Here is a 16,777-nt window from a genome sequence, read left to right on the forward strand (position 1 = left end):
AAATTAGAGTGTTATGTCTGCCCATTTTCAAAATCTGTTTTAGTGTTTGTGGAAAAGTCTAGAAAGGCAGCTGTATTATTTGGCTGCAGCAAAAACAACATTGTGACTAAGATATATTGTGGCACAAAACTGTTTTTGTTAGAGAAAATATGAATTGTAAATGGGGCAAGGACTGTAGGGCATTAACATGCAGAGGGGAAGAGAGAGCCATTTAAAACATCACTCAGCAGCAGTGGAGTGGACACACTCTTATTTAGTACAGTATATAACTTAATTGGCTAATACAGAGCAGGATCTTTAAGTGTTCACCCTAATCATTTTTTCAGCATGATTAAACCACAATTTGATTTTCACTTACCCAGATTAGACAATATTGAACTCAGCAGAATTTACCACGAAATAGCCATGAATGGAATTCTGACAAATTGTCACTATGTTTGATTGCTTAAACTTTTCTTGACTTTCTTTGTTTCCATTTTATTTATTTTGTGTTATTAAGGGTTATTTATAAATAACATGCTAAAGTCAGCATAACACATGCTGTGGATATAAGTGAACTTCTATCTCCATGGAAAAGCTCTAACCTTGTGCATCAATCCAAAATAACGAATGTAAGATGGTACATTTTTATGTGAACAGGATGTGAAAGTAAGTGCCAATAACAATACAAACTTTTTATCTAAACCAATATAAAAACTGCCAATAATTACCCAATACATGATCCGCAATGTAAATTTAGCAAGATTTAAAATTAGCTATCAAAACACTGAGGTTCTTTTCATACATAGGCAGAAAGCTATAGAAAGAAATTAAGAAGCACTATGATATTCAAATCTTCAAAAGTCGGCAAGATATTTAGGAGAATGAATATCCCAAGAAATCTTAGCTGAACCAAACGTGTTAAATTATAGTTTGCTGTTGGAAACAATGTAAAAGAAAAAGTGCATCACTTTATCTGGTTTGGGCAAGTCAATCTATTTTGTTGTGGGCAAAATAGTTATCCAACTTGTTTTCCTATTTCTAAAATATACTAATATAATCTTAATTCTAAGGCCTTGAATTCCTGGCAACAAATTATGTTTAATAGAAAAAGATTGAGAAAAACAAAAAAGTCTATGATTTTTGAAATCCCTAAAAGGCGGATGGGGCTTTCTAAATATACGCATACTATGCATAATTTTAACTCAGACAATATATATATATGATGGGCACTACGTGATTGACAAATCAAAGAGCAGCACTGATATATTTTATGAAAGCATATACTCTCTCTGTGTGTATATTATGATTATCAATTGTTGTTTGTATCTTATAATTTATGATTGTATCTTAGGATTTATGATTATTACTTATCACTTTGTTGTTTGTATGTACACTGAGAGCTTATGCACCAGACACAAATTCCTTGTGTGTCCAATCATGCTTGGCCAATAAAGAATCTATTCCCTTCCCTTCCATTTGGCTTATTATCTTACTTCAGTTTTCTTTTGCTTTTACAAATTTGCAAAGGTCATAAATGCAAGCATTGGATATACGGTTACTCTTTCATTAAAATTACAATTACAAAAGGTCACTGGAGAAGGCAGAAGCTAAATGAGGGCTACATGTATAATATTTCAGATACATAATGGACTATACTTTGAAAGAATCTTACGGTATGTTCTATATCAATGGTCTCCAAACTTGAAAACTTTAAGACTTGTAGACTTCAACTCCCAGAATTCCTCAGCCAGCCATTCTGGTTGGGGAATTCTGGGAGTTGAAGTCCACAAGTCTTAAAGTTGCCAAGTTTGGAGACTCCTGTTCTATATCATCAAAGATAAAGGAAAATTACATGCAACTGATCCATCGGTGGTATTTGATCTCTATACATTTTAAAAAAAATTACGGTCACAGAGTAGCATTACAAACAAGAAGTATACATTAATATTTGAGAAGCATATTTATAATATTTAACAATTGGTGGTGGATTTTCAGTGGGCACTCAAAGTCTGCCAACCTCTATATAAGAAACTAAAATTAATTGGAAAGGGCCATATAAATGTTGGAAGTTTGCTGAAGCAAAGAGCACCTGTGAAGTTGTAGAAATATTCCGGTCAGAAATGATTAGTAACTTTAACTATATGGAAAGAACACTTTCAAGAGCTTTTTAAACCTCTAGGAGATTGTCACAAAGAAGCAACATAAGAGCAAAAAACAACAGCGCTGGAGCCAGAAATGCTGCTTGAGGAAGTGGCAAGAAGTCACCCAAATACAAAGCCTCAGGAATAGAGGAGCTACCAACAGAAATAATTCAAGCAACAGGGGAAAGCAACATCAGATGACTCCAGATAATCTTTAATGCACATTTAATATTATGGTTGATTACACACTCAGCCAGATAGATATTTAGACTGGATTGGACATTTTTATCTCCCTATCAAGTCTAGGATATAAACTGTTCCATGTGAAGTTGCCTTTTGCAATTGACTGATTTTGTCGATGCCAATAGTATGCAAATGGTGCTCCTATGGCTGTGATGGCGAACCTATGGCATGCCCGCCACAGGTGGCACGCAGAGCCATTTCTGCGGGCATATGAGCCCCAAACAAACTTACCTGCACTGTGCATGTGTGCACCTCCCAGCTGATTTTTGGCCTGTTTGAGGCTGTTTTTGCCCTCCTGGAGGCTCAAGGGAAGGCTCTACTGCCTTGGGAGGCCGAAAAACGGGCCTTTTAGAAATACCGGAAGTCTCAAAATGGGCCTGTTTTCAGCCTCCCAAGGTTCCAGAGGCTTCTCTTGAACCTCCGGGAGAGCGAAAGTGGCCTCACCTGGGCTCCAGAGGCCCTCTGGAGGCTGAAAACAGGCACTTCCGGTATTTCTGGAAGGCCCATTTTTCAGCCTCCCGAGGCTGCAGAGGCTTCCCTCAAGCCTCCGGGAAGGTGAAAACGGCTTCACACTGGGCCGAAAATCAGCTGGGAGGCACATGCATGTGCAGTGCAGGTAAGGGGGCAGGGTGGGGTGTTGAGTGCACATGCACAGTGGGGCAGGGTGCATTGCATTGTGGGTGCCGGTGCACACGCACTTTCGGCACAACACAACAAAAACGTTCATCATCACTGTCCTATGGCTTTGATTGTACTCCAGGTACCAATTACTATTGTTACTATCCATGTTTTCTTTATTATTATTACACACACAACAATGTGAAATCACAGTTGCTACTTCCTTAGCTGGTGCTGGCCTTCATATGCATTGAGACTTCATCATTATTATGGTTAGTCACAGTCAGCCAGATGTTTAGACTGGATTTGCCATTTTAATGCCAAATAAATCCTTCCCAAAGATCTGGGATAGAGTGATGATGCTGTTGCAACAATAAAGCTATCATTGCAGGATGGAAACTGTTCCAAAGAAACAGGTCTTTTGCAATTGACCAATGGTAATTTTGTCAGTGCTGCTGGTGTACAAGTGGTGCTCCAGAACATTTGGGATTGCCCCCAAGGCATTTATTACTACTATTATTAGAAATAAAGAAGAACATACTGTGAGCCAAATTTCCCCAGGTGATGTTGTTTTTTTTCATTTCACCTTGGACTCTAACCTTTCCTTTGGAATAACAGAGTTACAGCATTTTGTACTTTCAAACAAAATCATTTTCATATACACATTACCTCAGAAATCCTTAAGCAACAGCTAAATAAGAAAGATCAATACTTTTCTCACCCCATAGTGCTTAAAAGGACGGAGAGTAAAAGAAGGATCACTTATATATTGTCTCTGGCTGAGTTTTTAGCAAGAATGGGAGAGAGTCTTTCTCATGTTCAGACTTGAATTTGTTTTCAGAAAAGCTTTCCATATTCCTGCCCAGTTCAGAGATTGCCACCAAAGAGCTTTTCATCCATAGTCTTTTCAGGTAGGGGGGAAAAAATCAGACACAAAATACGAAGTACGGAGGTATCAAACGGAGAGTTAGGAAACAACATGCAAGGGTGCCAGAGCAGTTATCATTTGAAAGTCAACCTGAAGGATGACAGGTTTTTGCAATGTTTTGATACATGCGATGCTGTGTCAAAGTCAGCTTACCTTCCAATGGTTTCGGTAGAAAATGAGCTGCTGGTTTTGTTTTCTTCACTCTATTGCCTTTCATGACTTGCCCTTCTTTGTTGAGCCCCAGAAACCAGGCCCTACCCGACTCTTGCTGTCTGTACAGCATCGACGAGTAGATTACATAATAATTTTCAAAAACAGACTCCTTAAACTTACATTCTGGCGTAAAAAGTTCCTGTGAGAGAAAGAAAAAGAAGTTAGAGGGAAATTCCAACCAGTGGCTGTGGTTGTTCTTTGTATTACTTGCTACTACCCACTTTCCCTGAAAATAAGCCCTAGCATGTTTTTACGCTTGAGCCTGCTTAAGAGCCTATGCAGCCAGCTGCCTGCCCATTCCTGTCTGGTGGCTCGCGGTGCTGTGGCCATGAGGTAAGACGGGTGGTGGTGCAACCGGTCCATGTGCCTCACACCAGGGTGCCTGCAGCCAGGCCTTCAATGCCCCAATAACTGCTTTGTGGTGGCAGCCCCAGCAGCCATGTGCAGCAGGAGCCCATGTGGCCGCTAGCCCAGTTCTTCTGTTTGCTCATGGCTGCAATGGTGTTGGTGTCATGGCCACAAGGTGAGGCAAGGGTCAGGGCGTGGATGACCTGGATGCCCCTTGGCCTCCTGCCCTGCCACAAGAAAGCAGAAGTGGGCCTCCTATACATGGGGGTGAAAGCAAAACACTACCCAAAAATAAACCCTAGTAGTTATTTTGGGGCCCAAAAGAAAATAAGACCTGGTCTTATTTTCAGGGAAACATGGTATGTTGTTTGTAACATTTAATCCAAGTGGAATTTTGTAGAGTGCCACAATACTTGGGCTCATTTGTGGTCGTAAGTCAAGGACTACCTGTATTTAGTAGTGCAACTAGGTAATTGTAGACGTAAGGATCTTAAACTTTATTCCTCCACCAAGGAGCTACTCATATCACATCATCTGTGAAGTATAGTGTTTATATTTCCCTTCTCCTGTCCATCCCCATTCCAGCTTTGAACCACGCGCCTGTATTTCTAAGATCCACCTAACAGTTTGATCCATAAACACGAAACCAAGAGCTGAAATGAAATGTTTGCTTCTGCTGCCCAGATGCTAGACACATTTACTCAAAATAAGTATATTTTGTTACAGAACATGGCAACATGTATTTGAAATAAAACTTAAATCAACACCTCTAGCCGTATACAGAACAAATAGCTGCCCTATGACCATACAATCTTTGATTTAAAAAAAAAAAAACAGACAGAAAGTTTATGCTTTTGCTGCCTCCCAGCAATAGGGAGGGAGTGATGAATTTTGGCTACAGGAGTGTGGAGTCTACAGGTTTCTGCACTGGGAAACCAACGAATGTTTGAAACATGTCAACAAAAAGCACTATGACACCAAAGACGTCCATTATTTTTTTAAAAAAAACACTATTTTTTTATTCTAAAAAAAAAGAGTTGCCGTGCACTTGATTTATAAAATTATAATCATTGAAGTTTACAGAAAAAGAAAATGCTATACCAGAAGCAAATTTCTATACAGTATTCTTAGCAAAGGATTTTTAAAGTTATAAGAACTTGAGCAAACCTGTTAAAAAGGAAGACAACGGTGATTCATTGTCATTCAACTGCATTTGGCTGCTCAGCAAAAGCATCCAATCTAAAACTCTCCCATGCATTTATATGTAAGAGATATTAAATGTAATTTTAGGCTTTTACAATCCCATTCACTTAAAATTACTTTTATTAACAACGGGCTGTCATTACACTTGAAATGCAGGCACTGCAAGTAATTCAACAAAAAAAACTTCCACTGAATTATTTTCTGAAAAAATTGTACACATTGAAAAGTAAAAGTAAATTATCTTTACATCAGACTTCAATGTTGCAAAGCAGCCTTTTCATGGACCACAGATGTATAACACAAGGCAAGGAACCTTAACCCCTGGGGCCATAGGCCACTACCAGGCCATGAGCTGTTCAAAAGCCAGCCACCTGAAGTGGCAGGCAAGTGCACTCATGCCCCCTTGTGCAAGTGGAGGGTGAGTACATGCATGTGCACTGTTTGTGCAAGCAGCCGACACTGTGCCTGTGGTTTGCGCAAATGGAGCTGTGCACACATGGGTGCTTCCCTGCTGCTTGCACAAAACTCTCTCCCCCCCAACAGTCTGTAACGTTGGAAAGGTTGGGGAACTCTATATAAGGTAAAGGTTCCCCTCGCACATACATGCTAGCCATTCCCAGCTGTAGGGGGCGGTGCTCATCTCTGTTACAAAGCCGAAGAGCTAGCGCTGTCCGAAGACGTCTCTGTGGTTGTGTGGCCGGCATGACTAAATGCCGAAGGCGCAGGGAACACTGTTACTTTCCCACGGAGATGGTCCCTATTTTTCTACTTGTATTTTTACAAGCTTTCGAACTGCTAGGTTGGTAGAAGCTGGGACAAGTAACAGGAGCTCACTCCGTTACGCGGTGCTAGGGATTTGAACCGCTGAACTGCCAACCTTTCTGACTTTCGAACTGCTATGTTGGCAGAAGCTGGGACAAGTAACAGGAGCTCACTCTGTTAGGCGGTGCTAGGGATTTGAACCGCTGAACTGCCAACCTTTCTGATCGACAAGTTCAGTGTCTTAGCCACTGAATCACCACTTCCTCTATATAAAGTATAGAATAGGTGAATCAAAGGAAAAGTTTATCAGCTGAAGGAGTAATCTGTTTTGTTTTTTTTCCAAGTAGTGAAAAATGAGAAGGGGAAAGCAAATAAAAAGATATCTGTTAAAACTTCACTTTGCATTTGCTAGCTGCCCGTCTGCCATGAACTATGGGGGGAGGGAGATGGATGGGAGTGGGGAGTCTTATGACTCATCGTACCTTCTAGAGAAACACCTTCAAGGTCAGACACCTGGGAAGGCAGGCACCTCCGCACCCACCTAGTCTACAGTTGAAGAGAACATTCCCAAAACATTTTCTTTGAATATGATTGGACAATGAGGGATCAACAATGAGAGGGGACAAATGGGGAAAAGTTAACCGAGAAAAGTGGGCGCGTGAAACTCAGTTCTGGCTTTGCTATTCTGTAATCCACTTGACCTTTGGTGAAGCAAATCTTTCACACCAAATGGGAGTTCTAACTTAAGGGACCAAATTGGGGCAGGACTGACAACATCTTTCTCTTCTCTGCACTTATGGGATAAGCTCAAAAAGGTTACAGATAAAGTGGTGCTCTTCATTAATGTTACCCAAATATTAATGGGTGGGAAATTCAATGCAACAATGTTTGTCTTAATTACAGAAAGAGTACACATTTCAGAAAGCTATATCCTTGTCAGAATGGAATGTTTTATCTAATAGAAAGAAACATTAATAAATCCAAGTAGAATTGAGTGCGTTTCGGTTTTATTTATTTATCTATGTGTCAGAACTGCCACTTCACGTCTGCTTTCTGCAATCACTTCAGGTCCAGTCTGCCATGAACCCTGGGAGGGGGATAGAGAAGTGGCAGGTGGGGGGGAGAAAGTAAATGTTAAGAGAGTGAGAGTGCTTGGCCGAGGTGGCATCCCAAGATCGTGCCGCAATGAGAAGAATGCACCTGCAGTCTACAAGCAGAGTGGCTGATTCCAAAACATCTAATTCAAAACGCGATTGAGCAGTGAGGGACTAGCAATGGGGAGTGCCTAAAGTTTTAAACTCAGAGTTTTGCCGCATGAACTTCAGTTCTGGCTCATGTCTTTTCCACTGAATGGAGTCAAGGGTTGTTTTTATTTAAAGATTCAAGCTGATGCAGGACTGACAACTTGTTTGCTTCTATTGCCCAAATCAATAAGGTTTCAACATGCTTAACTCTGCCTCTATTATTATTATCATAAATAATTACAACTACCTCTGAAGAAACAGATAATAAAGCCACACTAGAACTAAATACCAAAAGTAGATAAGATAATTTGTCTTACTTTCTCAAAGCTTTCACCAAAAATGAATTAACTACATGAACACTGCCACTCAGCTGACAACAGACATCAGTTTGAATAAAAGTCTCTAAGACAGGGGTGTCCAACCTTGGCAACTTTAAGACTTGTGGACTTCAACTCCCAGAATTTCTCAGCCAGCTTGCCAAGGTTGGACACCCCTGCTCTAAGAGAACCTAAAAAACTTCAATTAAATGTAATGGACATTTTAAAAAGTGAAAAGCATCTATGAATAATTTTTAATGTCAATTCTTTATGACTTACTGACATAGGTTTGAAAGACATTTTGTGCCATAATGAATTTCAAAATGACTCATTGAAGTCAATTGCCAAATCCATTTCTCAAGTGGATTTGTACAAAGCCTTCCAGAAGAGCCTATCATGCTTGATATATGGGTTTTACATTTTACCATCTTCCTTTGGTTTTGCTCCAGGTTTCAAATATTGTTGAGGTTCCTGACAGTTAACATCAACATTGAGAAGACCTCATTGTATACCGTATGTCTCAACATAAAGCAGACTAGAATTTATCACAACTTCTTTTGGAAAGAGGTATTCACCAGATACAGATTTCCTATTAAATTTTTAAACTTATAAATTGGGGACTCCTTTTTCTGCAAGAGTGAGTGTAATCAGGACATTTCTGGGTAGCCAGAAGAGAGGAAAGGAAGGTGGTAGGGATTAGCTGGCACTGCACAGGATGCGTAGTTAAGGGAAGAGAAGATTCAGACTGGGCACAGACATACTTCAAGAGGTAGAATGCAGCACGTTTCGGATAACTCTTGTCAAAAACTGGCAAAGGACACCCTTTCCCCGTTTCAGGAAAGAGTTTACTGTCCCCCCGGGCAGCTCCCAGATGTCCCTCCACAGGTTAGAAGGACTTTCCTCCTGAAAAAGTTTCCACAAACACAGAGATAACCATGGCTTGAATTTGTAAGGACTGACCAGATCGCCAGAATGCCCTGGCAAAAAGCCAGCTGGCGAGGCTCTTGGATTTCAGAGCTGTTTCATTCCTTTGACCCATTTCCCCTTTCATCTTTCAGCTTCTTTTCCTTGTTTTTCCCTTTCCTTCTCCCCCGTCTTCTCCCTCCGCTATTCAAAGTCTGTTATTAAGACCCCAGAATTGTTGTCAGAATCTTGGCAGGAGAGAATTGCAGCCAGAAAGATAAAACCCCAGCTACTCATCCCTCAGGGAGAGAAAAAAAAAAAAAAAAAAAAAAAAAAACCCACACAACAACAATCAGGAGCCAATTTCTGCTTTTTTCAATTTTTTTTCTTAAAAGTCACATTGCTGCATTAGCTTGCCTTGCAACACAGTTACACCCCTTTCCCATCGGTTAAAAAATAATAGAACAAGTTAGAAAGAAAATTTACAAAAGAAACAAAATTGATCTACAAAACACCTAAATATCTTTATACTATTCGTTAGGCATCAGTGATTGCCAATTTCTGCTTGGATTGTTTTAATTATTCTTCCAACAATTTCTCTTTTTCCTTGAAAAAAAAAATCACATTTCAAGCGATTTAGCTTGCCTTGCTGCACAATATATTTCATATTTTGGAACCATTCTGGCTTGAATGTGATTAAACTTCTGCTGTAAATGCATACAATCAATGATTCCATTGTTTTGTCTGGAATAGACAAAATGTTTCCATCTATTCCAAAACACTAAAAAGATAAAATAAATTATGAATTTTGTTTCTTAAAATGGGAGTCTAACAGTAAAGCCCAAATTGACCACATGTACAATGCAATTCAGTTTATACAAATATATACATGTGTTCTTTATTATTGTTTTAACTGAAAACCTTCATTTTTTCATATTTATCTAATGCTACATTGTATTTTTCTAATATATAATATAAAATAAAGTTATTTTTATCATTATAGATTAGTAATAAAGAAACAATTCTTTGCAGATATGTAACTTTGTAACAAAGAAGTTGAAGTATTTGAAACAAGATCAAGATTTTAATGGGAAAAGAAGCAATTCTGCTAATTATCCTGTAACTACTGTGACAAGTAATTACAAAAAAGGTTTATTTATTATTTTATATTTCATATTTCTGAATCACCCATGTCCTCAGAGAGGTTGCATTTGTTAGATTCTGTTCTAATGTTTTACGGAAGAGGGTGACAGTTAACATTGTTTAATTGTGGTAGTCCTTTGTAATGATTGCTCATAAATGGCTAAATCCATGTAGACAAATACAGAGCCAGTATATTATTTAAGTTGATTCTGCAACTTTTTAAAATTAATATTAACATTGGATATAATTCATCAAAATTATCTTTTTATCTTGCTTCTGTGTGAAACAGATCTCTTCGTTAAACCTCTGCATTGCATAGTCCATGTGTGAGAAGTCCTGAGTTCACCGTTCATTCCAAAACTCTAGTTCACTGGTCCCCAACCTTTGCAGCTTGGTGGCCTGGCTGGGAGAGAAGGAGAACCGAGGTGTGTGAACAGTGGCCTGGCGGACACACGTATGCATAGCTCAATTCATGCGAATGGCGGGTTGACGCACATGTAGCTTGACTCATGGTGAATGGCGGGCTGGTGCATGCATGCGTGCGTACATGCAGCAACTTGTGTGAATGGTAGGCCGCCCCCTGCGCATGAACACCCAGCTTGACAGAAGCTTCCACAGAGGATTTTTCTGAGATGGCGATCTTCAAATTCTGAATGGATATGTCACACACAGGCTGAAAGGGGTCTGTTTCTGTTACTTTAGGGAAGGAGCAAGAAAGGAATGGTGGAAAATGCAAGGAAACAGATGCTTACTGAAGGCTAAGAGGAACATTGCAATGACAAAAACTGGATAACCGAGAAACAGAGATTTCTCAGCATGAGAATATTTGAAAGATTTAGGTAGTCATCTGTCAAGAATAGAGTAATTTTATGTTTTGGAGGTTCAAATCCAATGGCACTGACTCTTCAGTACTTCATGAGGTATAATCACTAGGAAGCAGCAGGGTGAAAATAGATAGTTCAGGATTTGAACTAAGTCTTCTCTGTCTATCATTTTGCCCACTGTTGCTTAAGAGTTGATGAATCACCCTTTTCTGCCTTCTTACCAAACATATAAACACCTAGCACATACTTTTGGACTCTCTACCTAGTAGAATACAGTTAAGCAGGTTCAAGGCTTTGATATAAGTACAATGGAAAGAAATCTCCTTTTCTGTAATAGTTACAAAATGTGACTCACTAATAATGTTAGATTTCTTCTCTCAAGAACACTTAAATATGCACATGTACAATGTTTGAACATCCAATGAGGTTTAGGCAGTGGTTTGTCTTCTGAGTTTGGTACTTGGCAGCAGACATTTAAATCTACAAGCTATTGATATCCTCTACAGTTTGTATCCAACAGCAAGATTCCCACACTGAGCTGTAAACAGTTTTAGATTACTGTCAAGATTTCTTTTCATACTTGTTTAGTTTAGTTTACTTTATTGTCATTGTACCTCATACAACGAAATCAAACACCATCTTCAGGGCACATCATGACCATGAAAATAAACACATCCTTTACCCTCCACACATTGAACTGAAAAGCCCCAACACTGCACTATACAGCAGAATTCAAAAGAGCTCCTGCCCTGGGATAGAGGCTGTTTTTCAGCCTATCTGTCCTTGTTTTTATTATTCTGTACCGTCTGCCAGATGGTAATAGTTCAAACAAAGGGTGCCCAGGATGAGATGGATCTTTGAGAATGTTTTGAATTTTCTTAAGGCAGTGGGAGCTATAAAGCTCTTCCAAAGAGGGGAGAGGGCAACCAATGATCCTCTGGGCAATGACATTAACCCTCTGGAGTGCTTTCCTATCTGCCATTGTGCAATTGGCAAACCATACATAGGTGCAATAAGTTAAAATGCACTCTATAGTGCAGCAGTAGAAGGTCACCAGCAGTTTTTCATTAAGTTCTTGTTTTCTGAGAAGTCTCAAATAGTGTAATCTCTGCTGGGCCCTTTTGACCAGTGGTGCAATGTGAGCATCCCAAGTCAAGTCCTCTTTTTTTATGGTAACACCCAGAAACTTAAAACTGGCCACTTGCTCCACTTGATCTCCATTGATAAGCAAAGGCTGGATATCTGACCTGCTCCTTCCATAATCCACTATAAGCTCCTTGGTCTTATTGGTGTTGAGGACCAAGTTATTGTCTCCACACCACAAAAGCAACTGGTAGGCAGACTCATCGCCCTTGGAGATGAGTCCCACCACTGTTGTATCATCTGCAAATTTAGCAATAATGTTACTAGCATGAGTGGGAATGCAGTCATGCACAAAAAGAGTATAGAGTAAGGGATTCAACACACCACCCTGTGGTTTACCAGTGTTAAGAATAAGGGCTGAAGGGGTATGATTACCTAATCTGACCCTCTGTGAGCAGCCAGACAGGAAATCCATAATCCAAAGGCAGATTGAATTAGAAAGTCCAAGTTCCGGAAGCTCAGACACTAGTCTATGTGGAAGAATTGTGTTAAATGCAGAACTAAAATCCACAAAAAGCATCCTCACATAGCGTCCCCGCTGTTCTAGATGAGTCAGGGCAGTGTGAAGAGTGATAGCTATAGGGTCCTCTGTAGATCTATTTTTTTCTGTATGCAAACTGGTGCTTACCAAATGTATTATACTAAATGTTGTTATGTTGTGATTCTTTATTGTTAATAATACAATTTCTGGTTCTGTATTTTGTTTTTAACTCTTTGAACTGTAAAAGACCTAAGAATAAATTGAACATGACATATTCTGAAGCAGAGTTTTCATCTTCTACACCTGTCAACAATAACAAAGAAGCACAAATGTTAAGGAAATGTTATCTACCCACATATTGTCTGCCACTTGCCTAACACTTGCCTAACATTACAACATTTTAGAAACAAAGTCTGCCTGTATTATTACTATTACTATTATTATTATTAGTTTGACCTTTGTTGAATACAGGTTGGTTCAATTTTCTCTTATAAGATCAACGGATCTGATTTTGAAATAGCATCAACTGGATTTCTTCAGTTCTGATCAGAACAGCTCTCTTTTAAAGTTTGGTAGCCAATAACTAAATGCCAACAGTTTCTTATTAAAGGTATTTTCAGATGTTGCTTTTTTATCAGTTGAGGACCGTGCAATGTGCTGATGCCAGCTTGTTATCAACTCCAGAGAAGTGAGTGATTAATTTTCTGGAATTTTACAAGCCTGTTGAGAGCAGAGCTATAACCCCTGAATTGCTGATCACCTGTTTGGATGGCCAGCAGTCTGGCATGATGTGATAATGGAACTAGCAGAACCAATTGTTATACTGTACATTTAGCAATATACCACTGTTTAAAACTATAATAAATTATTCCACTGCAGACGAAATTGTTTATCTTGATAATTCAGCTGTTCGGTTTCATACAGTTCAAACCAAAACAGTGGGTCAAATTCAGACAGTTCAAGGCCATAATGGAATATCCAATATCATAAACATACTATAGACTCTCCACAATGCTATTGGAATTGTTTACTTCCTAGCTCAAAAATTATCCATATATCAGAGAGGCTGAAGTTACTAGAAAGAACATATTCCCTTCCTTATTTCATTGCTATACAGTACTTTGGTAGTTCTTTGTAGCTGGTCAGAGATCTAAAGTGAAATAACATATGGTATGGGAACAATGTGTTATGAAAAACCAAAATCATATCTTACAGCGATTATTAAATCTTCTTGAAAGCATGCAATATGACTACTCAGTTGTATTCATGTATACATGTGTGTGAGTATGTATATTAGTACATACATATGCAAAAATAATGAATGATCCTGCAATTCTATTTATTTATTTATAATATTTATAAACTGTCCCAATTCAAACAGACTCTGAATAAGAAACAGCACAATGAATAATAGTATAAAAAGAATGTCATATAATTACTTGTACTTACTAACAGGCCAAATAATTGAACAGCCAAGATACAGAATATAGAATAATATGAGTTGGAAGCGATCTTGGAGTTCTAGTCCAATCCCCTACCCCAACAGAAGACCCTGTACCCATTTCCAACACGTGACTGTCCATCTCTTCTTAAAAGCCTCCAGTGATGAAGCTCCCACAACTTCTGAAGGCAAGCCATTCCACAAGTTAATTGTTCTCACTGTTAGGAAGTTCTTCCTTAGTTTCTTAGTTCCTTCTCTCCTTGATTAGTTTCCATGCATTGTTTCTTATTTTACATTCTGGTGCTCTGGAAAATAGTTTGATCCCCTCTTCTTTGTGGCAGCCCCTCAAATATTGGAACACCGCTATCATGTCACCCCTAGTCCTTCTTTTCATTAAACCAGACATATCCAATTCCTGAAACTATTCTTCATATGTTTTAGCTTTGAGTCCCCTAATCAACTTCGTTGCTCTTCTCTGTACTCTTTCTAGAGTCTCAACATCCTTTTTATATTGTGGAGACCAAAACTGGATGCAATATTCCAAGGGTGGTCTTACCAAGGCATTATAAATTGTTATTAACATTTCATGTGATCTCGATTCTATCCCTCTGTTAATGCAGTCTTTATTGGCTTTTGTGGCAACTGCAGCACACTGCTGGCTCATATTTAAGTGACTGACTCCATGGTGAAATACAGGTAGTCTTTGATTTACGAATATAATGGAGCCTGCCCTTCCATTTGTAACCTGAGGATTCGTGAATGGGATCACTCCCTCCTTTCGCCCACACATTCATTAATCGAATGTGCAATTCGTTAAGTAACACAGGAGGTATTTCAGGGTGGGAAAGGCCACGGGGGGTGGGGGGGCTAGTATGGAACCAGCCACCTACTTAAGACCACCCAAGGTCTCAGCGACCCACTGAAATACCTCATGCTCCCCACAATTGCTTTTCCCCCACCCAACCTGCCGCAGGGGGTCACTTGCCTGACAATCTAACAAGCTCCTCTTCAACTTTTCAGCCAAGTGTGCCCTTTATAGCTTTACTTTTGGTGTGCGCAGGGCACTTTGCGGGCCAAAATGGAGGTTCAAGGGACAGCCCCTCCCTCACCCCTCCAATGCTCTGTTTAGGCCTGCACAGGTCTCCTCCAGCACTTTGCAGGCCAAAATGGAGGTTTGAGGGGCAGACCTGCTCCTGCCCCTCTGGACCTCTAGTTTGGCCTGCAAAGTGCAAGACAAATGTTGCAGAGCCTCTGCGGTTGCTTGTAAGGGCAAACAACTGCCATGGTGTTGCAAGATTAGTAGTTTCAGGATTTGTTCTTAAACACTAGTGGGTGCTGATTGTGTAACTTCAAACATTCACTAAGGGAAGGCTCGTAATCCAGGGATTACCTGTATTTGATTTTTCCTGCCTCAGGGTAAAGCTTTACTTTTCTCTACATTAAATTTCATTTAGTTGGATAGGGCCCATTGTCTGTCAAGATCCTTTTGGATCCTAAACTTGTCTTTTGCAAAGTTATTAGTGGGAAGAGTTTTCTTCTGTTCCCTCATCTAAGTCATTTATGAAGATATTGAAGAGACGGAACTTTGTGGTACACCACTGTTTACTTCCCTCAATGTAGATATAGTTCAATTAAAGACTATTCATTGAGTATGGTTTGTCAGACCGTTAAATATCCATCTGTGGTGCTGCTATTTATCCCACATTTTTCTAGCTTGCCAAGAAATAGATTGTGGTTACTTTGTTGAATGCATTACTGAAATCCAAGTATACTATGCCCTCAGCATTTCGTTGGTCCACTAAATTTAGTCACTTTATCAAAGAATGAAATATGATTTATTTGACATGATCTGTTTTGACAAATCCCTGTTGGCTTCTGGTAATAATTTTACTTGCTTCTAGGTGTTCTCAAATCTATTTTTGATTGCCTTTTCCAGGATCTTCTGAGGTATTTATGTCAAGCTGACTGGTCTGTGCTTTCCTGGATCTGTTTCTGTTTTTTTGAAGATGGGAACCACAGCAGGTCTTTTCCAGTCCTCAGGTAACTCCTCAGTGCTCCAGGATCTTTGAAAGTTATGGTTCAATACTTCTGGGATAACATCTGCCAGATCTTTCAGAACTCTGGGATGAATTTCAACAGGTCCCAGTGATTTGAACTTGTCTAGATCAGACAGGTGTTCTCTTACCATTTTCTTGTTTATTTTTATTTCTAGTCTGTCTTTTATGTTTTTGTTTTTGGTAGGTTGGGCTATATTTTCTTGTAGATTTCATCTATTTACAAAACATAAGAACTGGAATCATCTGGAAAGGGCGATAGACACCACCAGGAAGTCTTGCCCCCTGGCCAACATCCCATCTATCTTATACAATATTTATTTGTTGTTTGTCTCTTATGCTGTATGCTGCTCAGAATCACTTTGTTTGCATGGTATTATACATCTTTTAAAAATAGAATATGCCAACACATTAATCATACCCAACTCTTATCTGGAACCTTATTGGTAATTAAAACAGGACATCAGAATGAATTTATTCTAGATTAGCATGAATATTTTACTGCCATGTTTTATACTGGCTATAACTTCCCGTCCCATGAAAGCTGCATTACAAATGATACAATAACATGAAAGGTACTTTGACTTAAAACATATTTTTGGTCCCTCTAAGCTTAATGATGTATACCCTAATAAGAGACTTTATCTCATTTCACATGCAGACTGATTGTGTGCCTTTCTTGTATTAAAAGTATTGAATGTTCATTCCAAAGTAAAGAAAGATGGATTCTAATTCAGATATTTTCAATTTTTAAGATTGCTAAGATATTTTGGAATAAGGTTTAGGAAT

The 16,777-nt window shown here is 39.1% G+C and overlaps 1 protein-coding gene across 3 annotated transcripts in view; it reads right to left on the minus strand.

Moving 5' to 3' along the window:
- Positions 1-16,777, minus strand: part of FGF14 (fibroblast growth factor 14) — a 321,475-nt gene that overhangs the window by 3,844 nt on the left and 300,854 nt on the right. For all 3 annotated transcript variants that reach the window (XM_087937937.1, XM_087937936.1, XM_026708390.2), the window contains one exon: positions 4,066-4,264. In XM_087937937.1, coding sequence (XP_087794063.1) covers positions 4,066-4,264 — 199 coding nt within the window. The remainder of the gene's footprint in view (positions 1-4,065; positions 4,265-16,777) is intronic.

This window comes from Pseudonaja textilis, chromosome 8, assembly GCF_049901715.1.
Source record: "Pseudonaja textilis isolate UNSWEBS1 chromosome 8, rPseTex1.2, whole genome shotgun sequence".
Classification (NCBI taxonomy): domain Eukaryota; kingdom Metazoa; phylum Chordata; class Lepidosauria; order Squamata; family Elapidae; genus Pseudonaja; species Pseudonaja textilis.